General features: G+C 33.0%; 1 protein-coding gene across 3 annotated transcripts; it reads right to left on the bottom strand.

Moving 5' to 3' along the window:
• Window positions 1-8,776: 8,776 nt before the first annotated feature.
• Window positions 8,777-13,139, bottom strand: LOC108484600 (filament-like plant protein 7). 3 transcript variants are annotated; one of them, XM_053024423.1, is made up of 7 exons: window positions 13,076-13,139; window positions 12,492-12,571; window positions 12,230-12,300; window positions 11,973-12,108; window positions 9,944-11,840; window positions 9,789-9,849; window positions 8,777-9,651 (listed from the first exon to the last, which is right to left on the bottom strand). In XM_053024423.1, exons 3-7 carry the CDS (start codon window positions 12,287-12,289, stop codon window positions 9,133-9,135), a joined length of 2,673 nt encoding a protein of 890 aa, XP_052880383.1. In that variant the 5' UTR covers window positions 12,290-12,300; window positions 12,492-12,571; window positions 13,076-13,139; the 3' UTR covers window positions 8,777-9,132. The 3 variants fall into 3 exon arrangements, with proteins under 3 accessions (XP_052880383.1, XP_017643937.1, XP_017643938.1); XM_017788448.2 differs by lacking the exon at window positions 13,076-13,139 and adding an exon at window positions 12,660-12,952 and having other exon boundaries at window positions 12,396-12,571; XM_017788449.2 differs by lacking the exon at window positions 13,076-13,139 and adding an exon at window positions 12,660-12,952.
• Window positions 13,140-21,642: the final 8,503 nt, after the last annotated feature.

Raw genomic sequence — 21,642 nt, 5'->3', positions numbered from 1 at the left:
ATGAAGCGTAAGTGGCAGATCAAGAAGAAGAAGATTAACTTTTTGTTGCAACTTGTTTCACTAGTCACGAAACAAGTGAAAGCTGGCTCATTGGCAGTGGTTGCACTAATCATATGACACATGACAAAGAGTTACTGAAGAGTACTGAGTCCAAAAAGGTCAGAATTGGGAATGGTGACTATATTGCAGTCAAAGGAAAGGACACTATAGCCATTACAAGTTGTTCAGGTACCAAGTTCATTACTGATGTTTTATATGTACTTGATATTGATCAAGATCTGTTTAGTGTTGGTCAATTAATAGAGAAGGGCTTCAAAGTGAAGTTCATGGAAAAGGCATGCGTGATAAAGGATGCTACAAGAAAGAAGATGTTCGAAGTTAAATGGCAGAAAGGAGTTTTTCTCTCAATCCAATGCAGGAGGAGCAATCAACTTTTCTAATCAAAGAAAGCATTGTGGCTGTGGCATAAATGGCTCGGACACTATCAATATTAGGGGATATTGCAGATGAAGTCCAAAAAAATGACAATTAATCTTCCAGAACTTGATAATCACATACCAACATGTAAGGCTTGTCAATTTGGAAAGCAAAATAGAAAGCCATTTCCCAAGACAACACAGAGAGTCACTTGTCAGTTGCAATTGATTCACACAGACATATCTGGACTTCAAAGAACACTTTTATTAGCATGTAGTCAGTATTTTGCTACTTTTATTGATGGTTTTACAAGAATATGTTGGATTTTTTTCTTAAAATTCAAGTCAGAAGTGGCTGGAGTATTCTGGAAATTCAAGAAGACTGTGGAAAATCAAAGTGGCAACCAAATTCAAATATTGAGGTCTGATAATTGCAAGGAGTATACATCAGAAAATTTCAATGCATTTTGTAGAGAAGCTAGCATTGAGCATCAGTTAACAGCTCCCTATACTCCGCAACAGAATGAAGTTAGTGAAATGTGAAACCAATACATCTTAGACATGGCCAGATGTATGTTACATAAGAAAAATTTACCCAAAACTCATACCTCGATTTTCTTACAAAATAGATTGCCTACAAAAGCGATCAAGGATCAAACACCCTATGAGGCTTGGTATGGTCAATAACCATCTTTAAATTTTCTCAAAATATTTGGTTGTTTGTGCTTCACTTACATTCCACAGATCAAGAGAGACAAGTTAGACAAAAAGGCACTTCCAGGAGTCTTTATCGGCTATAGCACTGTTGTAAAAGCTTATAAAATTTTCCAACCGCAGTCTGGGAAAATTGTTATAAACAGATATGTTCATTTCGTGAAAAATGAAGAGTGGAACTAGGATGAGAAAAGTGGCCAAAGACAGTAGATCTGAAGCTTAAATTTCTTGTTTCAACCACAAATAAAGATGAAAATTGCCTGAATGAGTTGGTGGATGATGTTCCAATAAGGGGTACTAGATTGCTCATTGACATTTATGCAAGATGTAATATAGCTGTTTGTGAATCTGCAGATTTTGCCACGACAATAAAGGACATAAAATGAGTGGTTGCAATGAAGGAGGAGTTGTCCATGATTAAGAAAAACAAAACATGGGAGTTGGTTGATCGACCCCATGATAGGAAGGTGATTGGAGTCAAGTGGGTATACAGAACCAAGCTTAAAGTTGATGGCTCAATCAACAAGCACAAAGCAAGACTTGTGGTCAATGGCTATGCATAAGTTTCTGGTATGGGCTATTCAGACACCTTCGCACAGTTGCTTGTTTGGACACCATAAGACTTTTACTTGCTGTAGCTGCTTAAATGAATTGAAGAGTGTATCAGCTTGATGTAAAATTAGCTTTTTTTTTAAATGGCATTTTGCAGGAAGAAATTTACTTGAGCAACTTAAAGGTTTTGTGAAGAAAGGAGAGGAAGACAAGGTGTTTCTTCTCAAGAAGGCTATTTATGGGCTGAAACAAGCTCCAAGAGCTTGGTACAGTAACATAGATGATCATTTGCTGAGCTTGGGTATTGAAAAAAATCTGTCTGAGACCACTCTTTATGTCAAACGTTAGAATAATGATATTTTGATAGTCTCTCTTTATGCTGATGATCTCTTGCTAATGGGAAATGATGCATGGTTGCTTGAGGAATTCAAGCAGGAAATAATGAAGGTTTTTGATATGACAGATCTCGGATTGATGTCTTGTTTTCTTGGAATAGAAATTAAACAGGTTGAGCATGAAGTATTCATCCACCAAAAGAAGTATGCTAAGGAAATCTTGAAGAAATTCAAACTTGAAGAGTGCAAGGAAGTAAGCACTCCTATGAATCAAAAGGAGAAGCTGTGCAAATAAGATGGAGCTGATAAAGTTGATGATGGGATATTTTAGAAGTTTGATCGGTTGCTTAATGTATCTTACAGCAACACGTCTTGATATTTTAAATGCTATAAGTATTTTGTCACGATTATGCATTGTGCTAGTGAATTGCATCTCAGGGCTGTCAAGAGAGTAGTTCGTTTTATCAAAAGCACTAGTAGTTTTGGTGTCAAATTCACAAGAAGCAAGGAGTTCAAGCTTGTTGGCTTCTCTGATAGTGATTGGGGAGGTTCCATTGATGACATGAAAAGTACATCAGGCTGTTGTTTTACTTTTGGATCTGGTGTCTTCCCATAGTGCTCGAAGAAGCAAGAAACTGTACCTCAATCCACTGCTGAAGCAGAATTTGTTGCTGCAGTAGTTGCTGTTAATCAAGCTTTATGGTTGAGATTAAGTGATATTAACCTTGAACAGAATGAAAGCACAAAGATTTTTGTTGATAATCAAGCTGCCATTACAATTTCTCACAATTCAGTATTTCATGGGAAGACTAAGCATTTCAACATTAAGCTTTTCTTTTTCTAGAGAAGTGCAAAAAGAAGGTAACATTATATTGGTTCATTGCAAAACAGAGGAGCAAATTGCAGATATCTTCACCAAACCGCTCCTAGTAAGCAAATTTGAAGTTTTGAGAACAACACTTGGTGTTTGCAGCAACTGAAGCAAGGAGAAGTGTTGAAGATGCTTCAGTTATTATAATCTAGCTAATTACATCTTTGATTTGTTTCAGATTTTTTTAGAGATTTTTTTTTGGGGATTATGAAATGGACCAGAGAAACATACATGTACCCAGGGATTTAAATAGCGGTCTGAAACCATTATAGCGGCCGTTATATAGCAGTAGTGGCGCCGTCGGAAATCGCAACGGCTGAAAATAATGGTGTGAAGTGGAGTCACACCGATAACAGTGGGTTGCGGCCATAATTTAACTGGTAACTGCCGGTTGCGGCAATAACGGGCCGCTATTCCCGTTATATCCCGTTATAGTAAATTAAAAAAAAAATTCTATCTCCCTCCTCTAATAAAAATCAGCAAAAACAGTGAAACGCAATAAAACAAAAGGGAATATATTCCCCCTGCAAAATCAGTGTTTTCAATCAAAAAAAAAGTAAAAAGAAAGCAAACAAAACTGAAACCAAATAAACAGCAAATAAGCAATCAAAATTCAAAACTCCTTTCTCATATTTCGGTCCCTAAACTGAATATATATATATATATATATGTATATAATCATTTTAAAAATAAAACCACTATATATTATTTAATGAGAATGATATCCTCACTATATTTATTAAAATTAATATAAAAACGAGATTTAATTTGAATGATAAAATTGAGGATTTGAAAGTTTTAAATATGATTATTGTTTATATTTTTCTATATGTATTTTAAATTTAAATTAACTTTTATGTATTTTGTATAAAATGTAAAAACACTTTTATATTGTAATATTTGCTACTTTGTAAAAAGTTATGTTTTTAATTAATTTCCAATCAAGTTAGTGTTTAGTTGACTCTTGACATTAACTTATCGACAATTAAGTATAATATAAATATTTATATTCTATTTATTTAATTTTTATTGATATAAATTTTAACATATTAATAATTTATGAAATTAAATTTTACATACACATATGGAGTTTTAATAATTTTCTTATGTAATTATATACTATGCTAATGTAACCATAAAAATCATCTATACTATAAATTAAGGAGTTGATTGAGTTGATGTAACCTAATAACCGAGACCAAACTCAATTAGAAAATTATTATCCATTCATTTTATAAAACAACAAATATTATTTCGAGGTATTTATATATTTTATATTTGATAAATTTAGAAAAAAATACATGCATATAAATGTAAATAATGACATTTGAAACCCAACATTAAAATCATCTTAACTTTATCATTTCATGCCCTTAATTTTCATAGCAATTTTTTATAAAAATATTACGTAATTGTTTTCACATGCTATTTCTATAAACTAGTATAAACTAGTAAGTATTTAAAGTGGAAAAGAGTGAATCCCACCTCAAACTCCCATCCTCTTTTAACTTGTTGAAGCAAAGTATATTTGGGTTGATTCATTAGAGTTTGGAGAGATTTTACAGAAAATAAAAATTACTTTGATATTATATTTTTAATATGAAAGCTTCAATTTTATCAAGTTTATAATTTTAATTTATATGTTATTTTTAATTAATATTGTAATTATAATTCATAATGATAATTATTTATTATTTGTTATTATTATTTTAAAATTTCATAACTTTCATAATTTATTATTTATTATTATTATGTATGGATTATGCAATAAATTTAAATGTTCCATGTTAATGATGTTTACTTTTTTTTGTATTATATTGTTCATAATATAAGTAATGAGTTGCTTATGTTTCTAAATATAATTTTATGTTTCTTATATATAAATAAAAATAAAGCATGCCACCACGTGAAGAGTTCCCGACTAAAGGATTGAAAGGTGCACCAAGTAATGATATAGGTTGGCACTTTGGAACTCTAGTGCCAAATACGAAAAGAAATATCGTATGTAAACTTTGTGGTACAGTTGTGAAAAGAGGAATAACGCGATTTAAATAGCACATTGCTCATAAAACTGGCAATGTTGCACCATGCCCTAATGTTATTGGTATGTGATACTTTATTATTATTTTTAAATGTTATTATAAATTTTCTGTAAAGATTATATATAATTGATAATAATATAAAGTGTGAATTATTTTTTTTATTAACAGGTGTCATTAGAGAAAGTATGATGAATATATTGAAAGAAAGCAAGACAAAGAAAATAGACAAAAAGAGGAGAAAAGATGAATTCTTATCTCAATTAAGAGAATATGAGGATGAACACGAGGAATTCATTGATGAGGTTTCTGCTATAAGGCAAGCAACTCGAGAAAGTATCCAATCACAACACGAGTGGCATAGAAAGGAAGAATTCAGACGAAGTACTGGTGGTTGGAATAACATTTATGAAGAAGGGCGATCTTCTCATGGATCAGCTAGAGAATATCATAGAGAAAGAACAAGTAAATCCATCCCAAGTGAGTCTGAGTTTACCTTAAGGGGAGCTATACTTGAATTGGCTAGAAGCAAAAGTTCAAAGCAACCAAAGGTCAGTGACTCTATTTTAAAGACTTTTTGAAAGAAGATAGGTGAAGCGGTATCTAAATTATTAATATATGAAAGACTTCCTTTTCAATTAGCAAGCTCTACATGGTTGTATAGCTTAATTCAAGTGTCAACAGAAGTTGGACAAGGTGTAAAGCTCATAACACCTTATGAGATTTCAGATGTGTATTTAGAGTCAGAGTATCAACGAGTTCGTGATTGGTAAATGGACTAAAGACTCATTGGAAAGAATTGGGTGCAACTCTAATGTGTGATGGTTGGACCAACAGTTTGAATCAAATGCACATCATTAATTTCCTTGTTTATTGTAGTAAAGGAACCATTTTTTAGAAATCGGTAGATGCCTCAAGTGTTCATAGTGGAGATGCTGAATTCTACTACAGTTTGCTAGATTCAGTTGTAGAAGAAATTAGAGAAAATTACATTGTCCAAATAGTGACTGATAATGAGGCGGCAATGAAAGCTGCTGGAAAAAATTTAATGTTGAAAAGAAAACATCTATATTGGACCTCATGTGCAGCTCACTGTTTAGATTTATGCCTTGAAGACATTGGAAAGAAGCCCAGTGTAGCAAAAGTGTTAGATGAGGCAAAGAAAGTGACTTGCTTTATATACAATCACATTTGGACTGTTGATCTGATGAAGAAGTATACACAAGGGAAACAAATACTTCGACCCGCTCTTACTCGATTTGCAACTCATTTCATTCAACTTGAAGAGATAACAAGACAAAAGCAAGGTCTGAGAGAAATGTTTAATTCAAAGGTTAGTATTTTATAATTAGTTAATATAATTACTTAAATATAACAACCTTTAATGATTTTATTAGTTCCAAATAATTTAAATTATATTATTTTAAAATTTTTCTTATGAATATATAGGAATTTAAATAATCAAAGTGGGGATAGCAAAAGTCAGGGCCTGCTTATGAAGCCAAAAAAATTATTTTGGAAAAAGATTTTTGGAAAAAAGCCAACGACCTCATAAAAGTTTACGAGCCCCTAGTAAAAGTATTGAAACTTGTGGATAGCGATGAAAAACCAACAATGGGCTTTATTTATGAGGCTGTTGTTAGAGCTAAACGAGCAATTCAACAAGATTGTCGATACTTCACCGAGTATGAAAAGATTATTGACAATAGATGGAATTTTATGCATTCCAACTTGCATTCAGCTGGTAAGATAAAATGTTTCATATAATTAAGAACTATTTTTATATTTTACTATTTTAAGCTTTAGATTATTATTATATAAGGATATTCTTATAAATTATACTTAGGTTATTTTCTCAATCCTCAATTTCAATTTGGGATGGAGCATTCTGAGAATGTACTAATAGAAACATTAGAAGGTACAGAATAAGTAATTGAAAGATTAGAACCTTCTCTTGATACTCAAGTCAAAATGGTTAATCAGGTTAGATTCAAGTACTATTATTTGTTACTTAGTTACATAATTTGAAATAGAATTTTTTTTTACTCTATCTTTTATTTATGCAGTCGTTACTATTTAGAGATAAACATGAGACATTTGGTACTCCACAAGCACAAAGAGCTTGGAAGTAAATGAATCCGGGTAAACAGTTAATTAAATTATTTAATTTAATTTATATTATTTAATTATATTGTACATTTTGAAGTTATTTTGAAATTTAAATAATATTATGCAGCTGAGTGGTGGATAATATAAGGCACATGTGTTCCCGAATTACAAAAATTAGCAATTAAAGTGCTTAATCAAACAACTTCAGCATCAAATTGCGAACGGAATTGGAGCACATTTAGTTATATTCACACCAAGGCAAGAAATAGGTTAAAGTATAAAAAACTTGAGAGACTAGTGTTTACCTATTATAATATGAGGCTTCAGATAAGGCATCAAAAAAGAATGAGCACTAATGATATAAATGCTAGTTTTAATCCTATCAACCTTACCATATCTTTGAATATGTTGATCCACTGTCAGAATGGCTTCATGAGAAAGAGAATCCGTTATTAGATGGTGAAAATGTCGGTGTGTTGCCTGTGGATACCCCTGATGATGAAATGGATGTTGATCAATCTCAACAACAAAATTTGTCTCATTCAAGTTCTAGTTCAACGCTAAGTCAGAGTGGCAATGGACCTGATGGTGGTGGTTTAAGTCCAATTGATGAGGATGATGGATATAGTGGTGATAAAGGTGAAATTAGGTCTTTTAGTCAGTATGGAGGAGAATATGGGGTTGGAACTACTAGTGGATATTTCCGTGATAGATCAGAGTTTGATGGAAATTTGTTTCCTGAACCTAGGAAAGATAGAAGTGAACCTAGAGCTCCATCAAAAGGAAAAGGTAAAAAGCATACTTCTATAGGCTCTTCATCTGGTAGGAGGTCGAGTTCTAGTAACCTTGGGTACAGTGATTCATCTACTAGCACTCAAGGTTTTAATCCACCAGAACAACCTTCATATTTTCAACCTTCACATGGTTATCCGCAACCATATGGTTATTATCCACCATTTCCTAATTATGGTGTGCCATACCAGCCCCAAATGCATCCTCCACCACCAATGTATCACCTACCTCCACCTCTCATGTATCCTCCTCCTCAAATATATCCTCCATATCAATTATATGAAAATAAAGGTGAAAATGTCACTTTTTTTGGATATATTTTTGGACAAAGGTCAAGAGAATCAAGTCAATAACGCTCTCAAAGTGAAGGTGAAGGATCTGATCTTCCTTGTCATTCCACTAATTGGTGAAAACTAAATCGTATCACTACCATTATTTGTAAGGTATGTTTTTTTTAAAGAAAACTTTTGTTAATATTCTTAATTTTGATGATATTAAAACTTTTAAAATATATCTTTAGATAAATGAATGGAGTATATTTTATGAAAAGATAATTAAGAATCCAAGCATGTTAAACTATATATGAAAGTAGAATGAGAGTGAGAATAAGTGATAGGAACTAGGAATAATTAATGAGAATCTATACATTTATCTTTTCTTTTTTCTTTTTTGCAGATAGAATGTTTATATCTTCACTATCTTCAAAGTCACAAGAAATATTAAAAATATCTCTCGGTATGAATTTTCAATTATTTTATCTATAAAACTTTCAAGCTTATTAAATATGATAAATGTTTAATATTTTCGTCTTCTTTTTACTTTGTTATTAGTTAATATAACATTCTTAGAAAATTCATAAATAAATATAAGAATAACTAATGGTTATAAAAGTTGTGTTCTCATATCATATTAATAAAAGTTCATAAGTGTTAGAAAACACTCTAAAAATCATTAAAAGTGACTTTTTATAATTATAATTAAAATTATTATATTTTACAATAGGTTGTGCGAATTTAAAAAAAATTCACGACCGCAATACCCGCAGTGACCGCAATAACATCTGTTATGTCCGCAACCGCGATAGACACAACGCGACTGAAAACGCGGCCGCGATCGCAATTTAAATTCCTGGATATTTTAGGATGCTATATATTTATATCTCGCCATGCTCGGTAATTAAGGTGGAAAAAATCAAACAAGAAACCACTCACAACACCACAAACCCCGAAAACTAAAAAAAAAACCCATGTCTCCACTCCTTGTTACCAGGGAATTTGGTCCCAGCCTTCTTCGCCGTTTCTCGGTCACTGCTCAGTCTTTTGGTGACAAGATTTCTTATTGTGACCTTTCTTCTTTCCAAAAAGCAGCCTCCTTAGGAAACCAAATCCTTGCTTCTTGCTTGGCACTATTGCCAAAGCCAAAATTCCAGCATTTCCACTTTCATTCTTGGAACCAAGATATGCTTCTGATGCCTTTAACAGCAAACCTGAAGCTTGCATGTTGTTGCAGTTATTGGGTTGTGGAAAGGATGAATTCCCTACTTCATGGATGCATAAAGTTCCTTGGATATTGGGAGACTGGAGCCCTTCTTCTTTAGCACCACCATCAGCCAGCATTCGATCGCGCAAGGAGAAGCGTTTGTTCACCCCTCTATTGTTTATTACAGTGGTGGCAGCACCACCACCACCACCCTTGTTGGAGAAAACCCTGTGAAGGAGAGCTGCATCATGTGGTGAGGCCAACACCTTTAGTTGCTTACCTATGTTCATAATTGTTTCTTGGCACTCTGCTAACTTGACTGAAGCGGCAGTAATTTCCCAACCCTGTATGTTGGAAAACCAGACCATAACATCAGTATTTGATATCTGTTTCCATCTTCATTTGCATTTCTTCTCTCATGTGGTAACGTAGTAAATTTATGCATGTAAATTGAAAATAGGAGGCACTGTGAATGACTTACATTTTGAGATTGCTTGCACTCTTGATTCGTGACATATTTCGGTGTTTCTTTCTTTGCCACACTGTGTGTTTCATGTTTCAGAAATCAGAACTATATGAATAAGTTCTTTTAGTTATCACATGACAGGAATTAAAACTAGGGTACAAAAACCTTACCTCTCTAACTGGAGTTGAAGCTCAAAACATGCCTCTTCTAGCTCCTCACAACAGTTATTTTTGTACTCCAACTCGACTTCCAAAGATGAACATTTCTGGAAGGTTTCGTTCAGTTTAGCTTTGGAAACTGTGATTTGGGTTTCGAGATCTTCATTTATTGATTTCTGATTTTCAACCTGATCCTCCATCATATCGTTTGATTCTTTTAACTTCTTAAGTTCTGCTTGTAAGCTTCCAATGCTTTCTTCTGATTCACGAAGTTGTAACATCAAGGCCTCACCCTTGCGAGTTTCTGACTCGATCCTGGCTTCCATATTCTTCAAATCAGATTTTAATCTCTTGTTTTCTTCTTCCAGGCTATACCAAATATTGCAACCAAAATGCCTTTTGATCTCGTTCCTTGCACTTGAAGCTTCCGTAGGAGTAGCACAATTGTTTACAATCCAGTCTAAAGCAAATGAGAGTTCTTCAGCAAAATTTTCAAGATCAGCCCTTTGATTCAACAGATCATCACATGTACAAAGAAACTGTTCTAAAACAGTTTCTAATTCAGAACTTTGGCATTGAAAAACACGGACAAAGTACTCTTCATGACCTGCTAATTGTTTGGGACTTTGATTTCTGGAACTGCTTGAGGTATTGTAAGATGTTAGACCAGTTCCTTCAATCAACTCAATGATTTTACAGATTGACTTTCTCAGATTAGAATGAAAGTGTTGCTTCTTTGTTGTTCCGGTCAAGGTCTGAACACTAGAGGCACCGCATACCGAACCTGCAGTCGGAGATGTGTTCAGAGATTTCCAGGCAATGTAGCCATTGACATCAGGAGTATCAGATTCTATGGTATGCATTGAACATGCTGGTTTATTAAGAGCAGACAAAGTGATTTCAATGTCCTCGATAATTTCATCTAAACTTCGGTCTGAAACACGTTTGTGCTCGAAGATGGCATGCAAAACAACCTGAAGCCAATCAGATGATCCTTCAGCTACCAGATCTCTTGAGTTCATCCCTTTTGTGTTGCTGAAGCCACAGTGATCAGACACTTGATTATATCCATCTCCAGAAACTAAGGCTAATTTTTCCATCTCTTCAAAATCATCCATTAATCTCATTTCTGGAACCGTAATGGCCTTATGCTGCATCTGATTCTTAACTCTCCTCTGTACGGTCACTTCAGATTCCGAAACCAAACCATTAGTCCATGAACAATAAGAGCTGTTTCCATCAATACTTCCAATATCAAAACCTGATGTTACAGACAGTTCACTTGATATTTGACTACTCCTTACCAGCTCCATGGACGGGACCTCAACCTCAGTCAGCCTGGATGATGTTTGAGAACGTGCTAAGTTCGATGAATGGATCATTATTGCCTTAAGAACCATGTTCTCTTCTTCCACATTAAGTAATTTCTGGCATTCAGCTTCCAACTTGGTTATCCTCTTTACACTGTCCAAATGTTGCTTATGAGCTAAATCAGCTAATCTACGATTGTATTCCATCTCTTCGTTTCTGATCTCAAGCTCCTTCTCGACAACATGAAACTCATATTTCAGAAACGCGTTCTCCTTTTCAATGACATCTAATCTAGCCATTAGTGCACTGAATTCCGCATCCGCCCGAGACTTGTGCTTCCGCTGATCTTCGATTAATTTTTCTTTCACCACCAGGGCCTTACTCAGACGAGAGTTCTCAATGACCAACTCTTCGACCCTCCTGTTTGTCTCTGTCAGCTTGTCTTGTAATTCATTTGTTGCTCTCTCGAACTCACTCGATGGCTTCATGGCAGCATCCGAGCGAGCTAACTTTTCATCTGCCATTTTTCCCTGCCTCAAAGCTTCATCAATCCCTTCCTTTAAAAGGGTTGCATCAGCTTCTTCTGCCTTCTCCCTACCTACAAGAAAACATCAACACAAACATATCAAAATCTACATAAACAAAACAAAGTTAATAAGATGTCAAAATTCATATAAACATAATGATTATGACACGTGAAATTAACACAAAGGGTTACTAGATAAATCACCTGCATTGGATTCTTGTATCATTTGCACATTTTCTGTCACCACATCCTCCTTAGCATGACAGTCAAGGAGAACTGAAGCAAGCTTTTCATTTAGATTTTTCACAATTCTATCTCGTCCACTATCAGGCATTTGTACCTATTATGTACAAAAAAACATTGATCCTTGGTTCATTGTCGATTTGCCATATATAATATACAAAGGTTTAAGATACCATGAACATGGACAAAGAAAAAGGTGTGCGATGTTTTTTGGTTACCTCTTCATCAATTCGCTTCAAAGAACATTTTTTCCTCCAAAGCCATGTTTTCTGGTCCATGACTTGGATTCCTATTTCACAACCAAAGAAGAAAACAGAGTTATATTTACAATCTTTAACAGATCAACCTGCAAACTTGTGCTAGAAAATCATGAACAAATCTTACTTGAAGCAAAAACCCAAGCTTCCATAAAAGGGAAAAAAAAACTATATATCTATGAAGAAGAAAGAGGAGTTGAAAAGTTTAGTGGCTCTCACTCACCTATGGCTATGCAGAGAATATATCAAGTGTTGAACAACAACAGCTATAGACTGATACTCAAAGTCTCAGACCACCATTTACTGCATGAACATGATTGAATGAGAATTAAGAAAGTAAAGAAACTGACATTGAAGTGAAAGAGTAATGATTGTAGCTTAAATTACAAACCACATTAAACCCAAAAACCAGAAGAGCAATAAAAGTTTTGTGTTGGGTTCTTTTTTTTTTTTTTTGACATAGGATGCTACTGTATCAACCGACAACCCATCAAAGCTACTTATATAGTCAATGTTATAGTCAATGTTAACAGCAAAAGTAATGGAGGAAAAAAAAAAGGAAAAGAAACAATGAAGAATGGTGAAAGAGAGTGATAAAGAGATGAGTGATGATAACGGGAGAAAATTAAAGGGAAAAAAAAAGGGGTTTTTGCATGATTAAATCAGTGGATAAAGTCCAGCTAAAGTAGAAAGTTTGTCCTGAAAATATATTTTATATATATACACACATGCAAGATATTTCTATAATTATAATCAATATTAAATTAATGAACAAAAATAATCAGAATTAATTTCGATTAAATCCACCTCCAAATGAAAGACAAATTCTTTTAATATTTTTTCTTCATCTTCAATATTCAAAGCCAAAACCTTTAAAATCTCTAACTTCAGTCCACTTCAAGTAACATACTTAAAAAGGAGTCGTTAGTCTGAAGAGGTAGGAGGGGTTTTGGAGGACACGCGCTAGCCGTTAAAGGAATGTTGATAAGCATGGGGGTTTGCCAAAATAATGATTATGTTTTGTGTAAGATCTTTTATTAGCTAAAATAAATAATAAAGCTTTGAGTTGTTTTTATTTTTTTTTACTTTTTCTAAAATTGAATTAGTAGTTGATTTGTTTTGATTGCGGTTTTTTTTAATATATTATATTCGATTCGATTATTGAATTTAAATATATAATGTTATATTACGTTGCCGAAACAACCATTTCCAAATTTTAAGTATAAACATATGTTACAAATATCCAACAATTTTTTCTAATAAATCTCGATTAATGTATCACTCATTGGCATACATATTTCATTGTCTAAGAGCATTAAGATTCATACTTATTTGTCTAAATGCCATCATCAAAGATTACCAAGTGACCAAAATATGCCCTAATCAACAACTCGTATTAATCAAATTTAAAGATTTTATAGGACCTTTAATTACTTAGGTACATGCCGTTACAACTTACAAATATAATTAAACATTACAAAAGCTTAGTTGAGCTAAGTTGTGAGATTTGGATGATGTTGACTCTCCTTGATTGATCCAAAACCTAATCGTCGCGTGTGCATGAAAACAACAAATTCGTATGTTAAGAACTAAAATATATATATATATATATATATATATATATATATATTAATCAATTAGTATACTATTAGTTCAATTGCAATTAGAATTATAATGTAAATTACTATTTTACAGTTTAGTTAATATTGTTGCTCAAAATCATCGTAATGCGACTTATGACTCATGTAATACATATTGATATGCCCTCAAAGCATCCGTCTCATAAACTTGCATGGTTTTTCATATGATAATCAAATTCCAAAATCAATATTGATTATTAAGTGAACTACTTTCCATTTTCATGATTACATCACGTATCTTTGTTCATATAATGCAACATGGTATACTCGAAGTGTCGTCCCTATTAACCGGACACAGATTCAATATCGGATACACAGATTAATCCACTATCACACCAATATAAAAATGCACCCAGTGCTCATCGATACATCTGAAGCAATATACATCCAATACTCATCGGTATAAACTGAAATATCCTCGTATATTGTTCTTAGGGCATTATTCTTTATTGTTTATTACTAAAACTCATTGTACCATGTATAGTGTTGCATTATCTAGCATAATTCACAATCATAATTATACGTATTATATAACTCGACATAGCTCAACCGAATTAAGTAGTCAAATGTATATTTATCTCGATTATGTTCATCACCAATATCATCCAATTATAATTAACTAGTTATTTGAAGAATAGATTGAGAACAATTATGAGAGAGCACAAATCGAACGTTGTTCGTTTTTCATCTTTATGTTGTCCTGTTAAATATGACTCCTATTTTTAGTCAAATTTGAAAAATAGTCTTTCAGTTAACTCTGTTTACTTGTTTCAATCAAACACTGATTAGTTTAGATTATTTTATTATTATTTGATCTATGAATTTAGCCTATAAATAGGCTCTTTTACAACCTTAGAAAATACACCCATTAGAGATTAGAACTCATAACACATTTAGAGAATTTTGTGTTTACGTTTTGTGGGTTCTTTGTTTTCGGGTTTTCGGGATTTAGTTTTTATCTCCATCTTTTGTACTCTTCGTTCTTTTGCCATTATAGTAAAATTATTTTTGCCCGTGGTTTTTTATCCTCTTTGGAGGGGTTTTTCCACGTTAAATTTGTGTGTTCAATTTCTCAATTTATTCTGCTATTTTCTTATTCGTTACTTAATAGGGTTAAAAATCCTAACAAGTGGTATCAGAACTAGTTCAATTTTTATAGATTAGCCCGTTCAGAGATGGCAACAACAAGGTTTGAAATTGAAAAGTTCGATGGTGAGACAAATTTCAATCTGTGGCAAGTTTGGATGATGGCAATTCTAGTTCAATCAGGCTTGAAAAAGGTTGTTATCAGGAAAAAGTCTGAGAATCTAAATAAAACAGAATGGGAAGAGCTTGATGAAAAGGCTTTATCTGCAATCCAGTTGTGCCTCACGAATACGGTATTGCAGGAGGTATTGATGGAGAAGACCTCATCTGCCTTGTGGAAAAGGTTAGAAACTCTTTATGCGACTAAGTCTCTGGCTAACCGTTTAGTGTTGAAACAATGTCTATTTACGTTTCGCATGAACGAAGGTGAGCTTCTTAGAGATCACATCAGTCAATTCATTACTCTTTTAAATGATTTAAAGAATGTTGAGGTTCATATTGACGATGAAGATCAGGCTATGCTATTATTGTGCTCTTTAACCCTTCATACAAGTCTTTTAGGAAGACCCTGATTTATGGCAGAGACAAACTCTCGTTCGAAGATGTGAAGGGTCATTTGTTGAGTAGAGACAAACTCGACAATGGGTTTCATTTGGATAGTAAGATAGATAGGCAAGCTTCCGTTTTGGTAGCATCAAAGAAACGAGATAAAAGGTGTCGCTATTGTAAAAAGTTAGGTCACGTCAAAGCAGATTGTTATAAACTGCGAAATAGAAAAGCTGCTGAGAGTAACGAGGAAGATGTAGCTGGTGCTAATTTGGCCGACAAAAATGGGGATGATTTCTTGTTAGTGTCAACAAGTGATAACACCAAGCTCACGTCCGAGTGGATCCTAGATTCAGGATGTTCTTTCACATGTGTCCTAATAGAGAATGGTTCTCCAAATACAGTTCGATTGAAGGTGGAGTTGTGCGCATGGGAAACGATTCATCTAGTAAGGTAATTGGTATTGATACGGTTAAAATTAAGATGCACGATGGGACGATTAGGACACTCTCAGATGTCAGATATGTACCTGATTTACGAAAGAATCTCATCTCCTTAAGTATTTTAGACTTGAAAGGATGCAAAATCAACATCGAGTCGAGCGGTATTAAAGTATCTCGTGGAGCTCTCGTTTTGTTAAAAGGTAAAAGAACCGGCGGTCTTTATATTCTGGAAGGTTATACAGTGACCGGTGAAATCTGACGTCCCTCGTCCGTTACAGAGTTGAAGTCAATTTGTTTGGAGCGGAGGCAACTTGGTCATAAGAGGGAAAAAGGTATGACTATTTCGTTGAAGAGAGGTTCTCTTTTAAATACAGGTTTTGAAAAGTTAGGGCACTGTGTTCGTGAAAATCAGACCCGGGTTAGTTTTGATTTGGCAGTGTACAAGTCGAAGGCTAGAAGTCTTCCAGTTTCTAAGCACAAATTCGACTTAGTTAATTCCCTGCGTAGTTCAAGATAGGCTCGTGGCGGGCTTTGGCAAAGATGGCGTTGTGGAAATATGAGTCAAGGTGGAGATTTGTTAAATATGACTCCTATTTTCAGTCAAATTTGAAAAATAGTCTTTCGTTAAACTCATTTACTTGTTTCAATCAAATCTTGATTAGTTTAGATTATTTTATTATTATTTGATCTATGAATTTAGCCTATAAATAGGCTCTTTTACAACCTTAGAAAATACACCCATTAGAGATTAGAACTCATAACACATTTAGAGAATTTTGTGTTTACGTTTTGTGGGTTCTTTGTTTTCGGGTTTTCGGGGTTTAATTTTTATCTCCATCTTTTGTACTCTTCGTTATTTTCCCATTATAGTAAAATTATCTTTGTCCGTGGCTTTTTATCCTCTTTGGAGGGGTTTTTTCACGTTAAATTTGTGTGTTCAATTTCTCAATTTATTCTGCTATTTTCTTGTTCGTTACTTAATCGGGTTAAAATCCTAACATGTCCCATGATATTCCAGCATCATTTTCAACTTCGTTCAAATTACAAGTATAAAAACATTATTAAATCTTCAAGTTAAAATATATGTACATTCAAATTAAACTCATTTTACATATTTTTCAATTAAATCCCTTATTTCAATTAAATCCAGCTTCATAAATATACTACAGAAACTTCATCCTATCATTAATCACTATCAACTTTCAAATTTTTATCCTCTTACATATATATAGGTCCTTAATAATTTAAACATAACCACTAAACTTTAAACTTAATTTTACAATATTTTAAAATGTATATAATATAAGCAAGCTCACATTATCAAGTACTTCATGGTTTCATGTCCAATTATTGTTATATTGTTTAATGACAACTAGTACTAATATTAATAATTAAAGAAAATCTAACAATTAGACTATTTATATCAAACTAATGTCATGATTAAAGGATAATAATGTTAATGGCTTTTAATGACTAGATTTTGGCAGTGCCACTAACATGAATTGGCCCATGGTTTAATTGCACTTCAAGGACTTTATTGAAATCCCAATTCAATTTCACTAGTTTGAATCATTTTCAACTTAGTCCCTATAATATTTTTTAATATTCTATTTAATTCATTACGAATTAATTTTATTTCTAAATTTCATATTTGACTCTAAATTACTCCATTAAAAATTTTCAGCTAGCTCGGGTTAAATAAATTTGATCTCAAAATCAAATTTTTTGATAATGATAAAAATAGGGTCATTACATTTTTAGTTCAATTAGATCCACTTATTTGATCATCGATTCGATAATAATTAATTAAAAAATAAAAAATCATAAACCAATTCAATCACTCGTTTTTTTGTCTCAATTTTTTATTTTCATTAGTTCACAAGCAATTTGATCTATATCTGATTTTATGGGATTAGTTGAACTGGTCAAGCCCTCGACTTTTTAGTTCAATTAATCGATCCAATCTAATTTTGACATGTTGGTCTCTTTTATTGAGATATTACATTTTTTTAATATTATTTGTTAAATTAGTATTCACAAAAATTATTTATCAAAATACATTTAAAAAAAACATCTTGACATTCTAGGATGTTGAGCTCAAGGTTTTATCAAATCACCTGAGACTCTAGGCCATGCATGTTAAGAGGGAAGTGCAGTTGATAGTACCTGGATACCCATTGGTATCGAGTTCAAAGTTTTGAACATTGATTAGGAAATTTATTTGTTGTCGTTCCAGCCAACCTATTTAATTATTGGAAATGGACTCTCATGGTTGTCGACTCCCAAATTATTTTAATACCCAATTAAAATGATGCCACTCGATACAGGAAAAGAATATAAGCGACTTGCACACATTAAAAAACATGGTTGAACACACGTACCTTCGACAGTAATATGGTTGCAATCTCTTCTGCGTAGTATGAGATCCACACTTATAACTCTCATATTTAGTGATATTTTGGTATAGTTTTCATAGTATTTAGGAGCTAATTTTAGCATTTAACTTTTTATTATATTTTATAGGCTTTCAGATTAATTATATTTTTATTTGAATTTTGCTCAATTTTTATTATTTTTAAAATTAGTTTGAGTTTACTCCAAATTGAAGACTTGGAGTATAGAGCAAAAAGTGGTAAAGAGAAATCTTCTGCTCCATTGAAATTAATTTAGCACGGTAGAGTATATTCTTCAATTCAAAAATTTTGGCAGCAAACTGTCCACTCCATCGCAAAATATCCTATGTCTGGTGGAGTGACACAATAAAAACTCTAAAAATACAGGTGACGAATTTTAAGAAAGAAAAAGTACGAAAAATGATAAGAAATCACTTAGTGGCTAAAGAAAAACTCTTTCACGCTAAGGGAAACTTCAAGCTTGCAAAGATAAGAATAAAAAGAGATTTGGAGAGCTCGGCATAAGTTTTTTAACTATTTTCTCTCTATTTTTTTTAGTAACCTATCTATCAATATTTTTTTGTCACCTACATATTTAATTTTGCATTTTATGGTCATTAGTTAGGTAAGTGCTAACTGTGATAGCTTTTAAAATTGACATAATAATAAATTTAACCCTCAATATTTATACATTATGTCAATCTAGTTTTGATTCTAAAAAATCTAATCCTCAACATTTACACATTGTGTAATTTGGTCTTTTTTGTAGGTTTTTTTTTATGATCCTTTCACCTAAAAAGCTAAAAAAATAAATTTATCAGCTAAATTTGATTGAAAATATATTTTCTCATTCTTTTAAAATTAACCCTTAATGTGATCACAAAGAAAAGTAAAACTACAAAAAAAAAAGTGACCAAATTACACATTGTGTAAATGTTGAGAGTTAATTTTGTTTAGAATCAAGACTAAATTAACACAATATATAAATGTTAAGGGTTAAAATTACTATTATGTCAATTTTAGAAGAATCCACCATTAGCCAACTGGTGACCAAAAAAGACAATTAAATAGTTTGATGACCATTTTGTAACTTTTCATAGTTAGGTGACAAAAAAAGAAATTTACTAATAATTGGGTGGCTTAAAATGTAGTTTACCCTACTTTTTTTATTGATGTAAATTTATTTTTAATCTTTGTGTTATTTTCTCAACTCATTATGAATTAAACTTTATTTTAATTTTTTAACAATGATGGATCCTTAATTAATTAATTATTTTCTCTTTTCTAATTATTTAGTAAGTCATGTGGTTATTTAATTTGCTTGTCCGATCTATTAATTTGATAATTTTGTTAGCTTTAATTTCAAATATTCTGATATAACAAAATAATCTTTTGATCAAATTGGCAAAACTATATATTAATTTTCGAAAAATTATTTCAAGTGATTCAAAATTTAGTTGAAAGATTTAAAATTTTATAAGTGTTAAAAAAAGTCTAAAAAAAAAACTTCTAAAATGTTTTAAAGCAAGCTTTTTGAACCACGTTTCGATACATATCTTATAGCTATCAAAACATATGAAGCCAGCAGGCTAATGGCTTCATAGGTATTGAAACCCGTAGGCGAAAGTTCTAATACCCACATAAGTATCGAAACTTAACCTTGTACAGTCCAAAACATAGTAAGTCAGTAAACATTTCTGGGCAACACAAAGTATCGAACGACAGCTGCAGAGATATCGGACCTAAACCAAGAGGTATCATAACTTGACCCCAGGTTTCGATATATACAGGTCTAATGGTCATAAATTTTAAAGCGAGGTATTAGCACCTAGACTGTGAGGGTGCTATAATGAGAGACAAATCCAATTGTAGGGTTCATAAAAAATAGTAGTGAAGTGTTGTAACACCATAGATTGAATCCTGGTCAGAACCTCAATCCAATCACCATCCATGTATTCAATTCTTAAAATGGCATTATAAGTTCTTGGTCTTGAAGTACAAGCATGGAAGAATTTTGTATCCCTTTCACCATAGATAATCCAATTTGCTCGTGATTTTTGAAACCAGTGTAGTTGTTCTTGTTCCGTGAGCTTAAGTAATTAATTCCTGTCTTAAGGCAAGATTCCTTGGAATAATCCGATGGAGAGTTAATATGTTGTTGCGCCATAGCTAATTCTTCTGAGTACGTCTTTTCCATAGATTACCAGATGTAGTGTGATTCCATTCTAACAGGCTATCCTTAACAAACTTGAGTTTACGAGCAAGAGAATATTGATCAGCTGACCCATTACAACTAGTTTGCCAAGCTTGTCGCACTATCTCCCTACACTACAGATGGGCTGTCCACGTTAATTCAAACCTATAAGGTCTACATCGAAATGGTAATCAGTAATCCGTATGTAAGATCATTGGTCCATGATCCGAAAACATAATTGGCAAGTTTAACAACCGAGGACGTTGAAAGTTTTGAAGAGCATTGTCATTGCAGAATACTTTATCGAGTCGTTACTAAAATACATCCTCGCCATCCTGATTGTTGGTCCAGGTGAAATGTTGACCAATCGGTGGGATCTCTAATAGCCACATTATCAATGTAATCTTGTAATTTTTCTGCCCTTTGTAATGCATCTGATATGAAGTACAGCTTATCTTTTGGATGTAATACTTGATTAAAATCATCCCAAGCTATCCAATCATCTTGATTCGGTATTGAACAATAAATATTATACACCCTATCCCACACCTGATTACGTTTATGCACACACAGCTGTTTATACAAACATGAAAACCAAAGCGAAAAGGATCCATCCACAATATACAACAGTAAAATATGTGCTTCTTTTATTATTGCTTTAACCATAAGACGAGCTTTCCACATTACTACTAAGCCCCTCCCTTCCCGTTACAAGGAACAAACTCAGTTATGGAAGCCTAATCTATTAGTGAGAGGCATGCATTTTTTAGGAGTAGCGTGGGCTTCCATCAAGAAGCACAGATTGACTTTGTAGTTGTGGACCAGTTTGCAGCAGTGTTGCAATGTAAGAGGCTCTCTTGCATTCGATGCTAATCTGATCATGGCTCCATGGTAGGCTGAGTTGGGGCAGCCTGCTTGAACCCTACCAAGTCAGCATCATGCAAATTTAATTTGATTTGTTGCAACTTTAGCTAAATCGTCAGTATGTTGTTGGTTCAGCATTGATTCCGTATTAATGAAAATCGAGTCACCAATCGAGGATCCTTCCTCAAGTGCATTTAACATTGTCTGT

This window comes from Gossypium arboreum, chromosome 13 (assembly GCF_025698485.1).
Source record: "Gossypium arboreum isolate Shixiya-1 chromosome 13, ASM2569848v2, whole genome shotgun sequence".
NCBI lineage: Eukaryota > Viridiplantae > Streptophyta > Magnoliopsida > Malvales > Malvaceae > Gossypium > Gossypium arboreum.
Note: the sequence above shows the minus strand (reverse complement) of the source record. Positions and strands in the feature narration are given on the sequence as shown.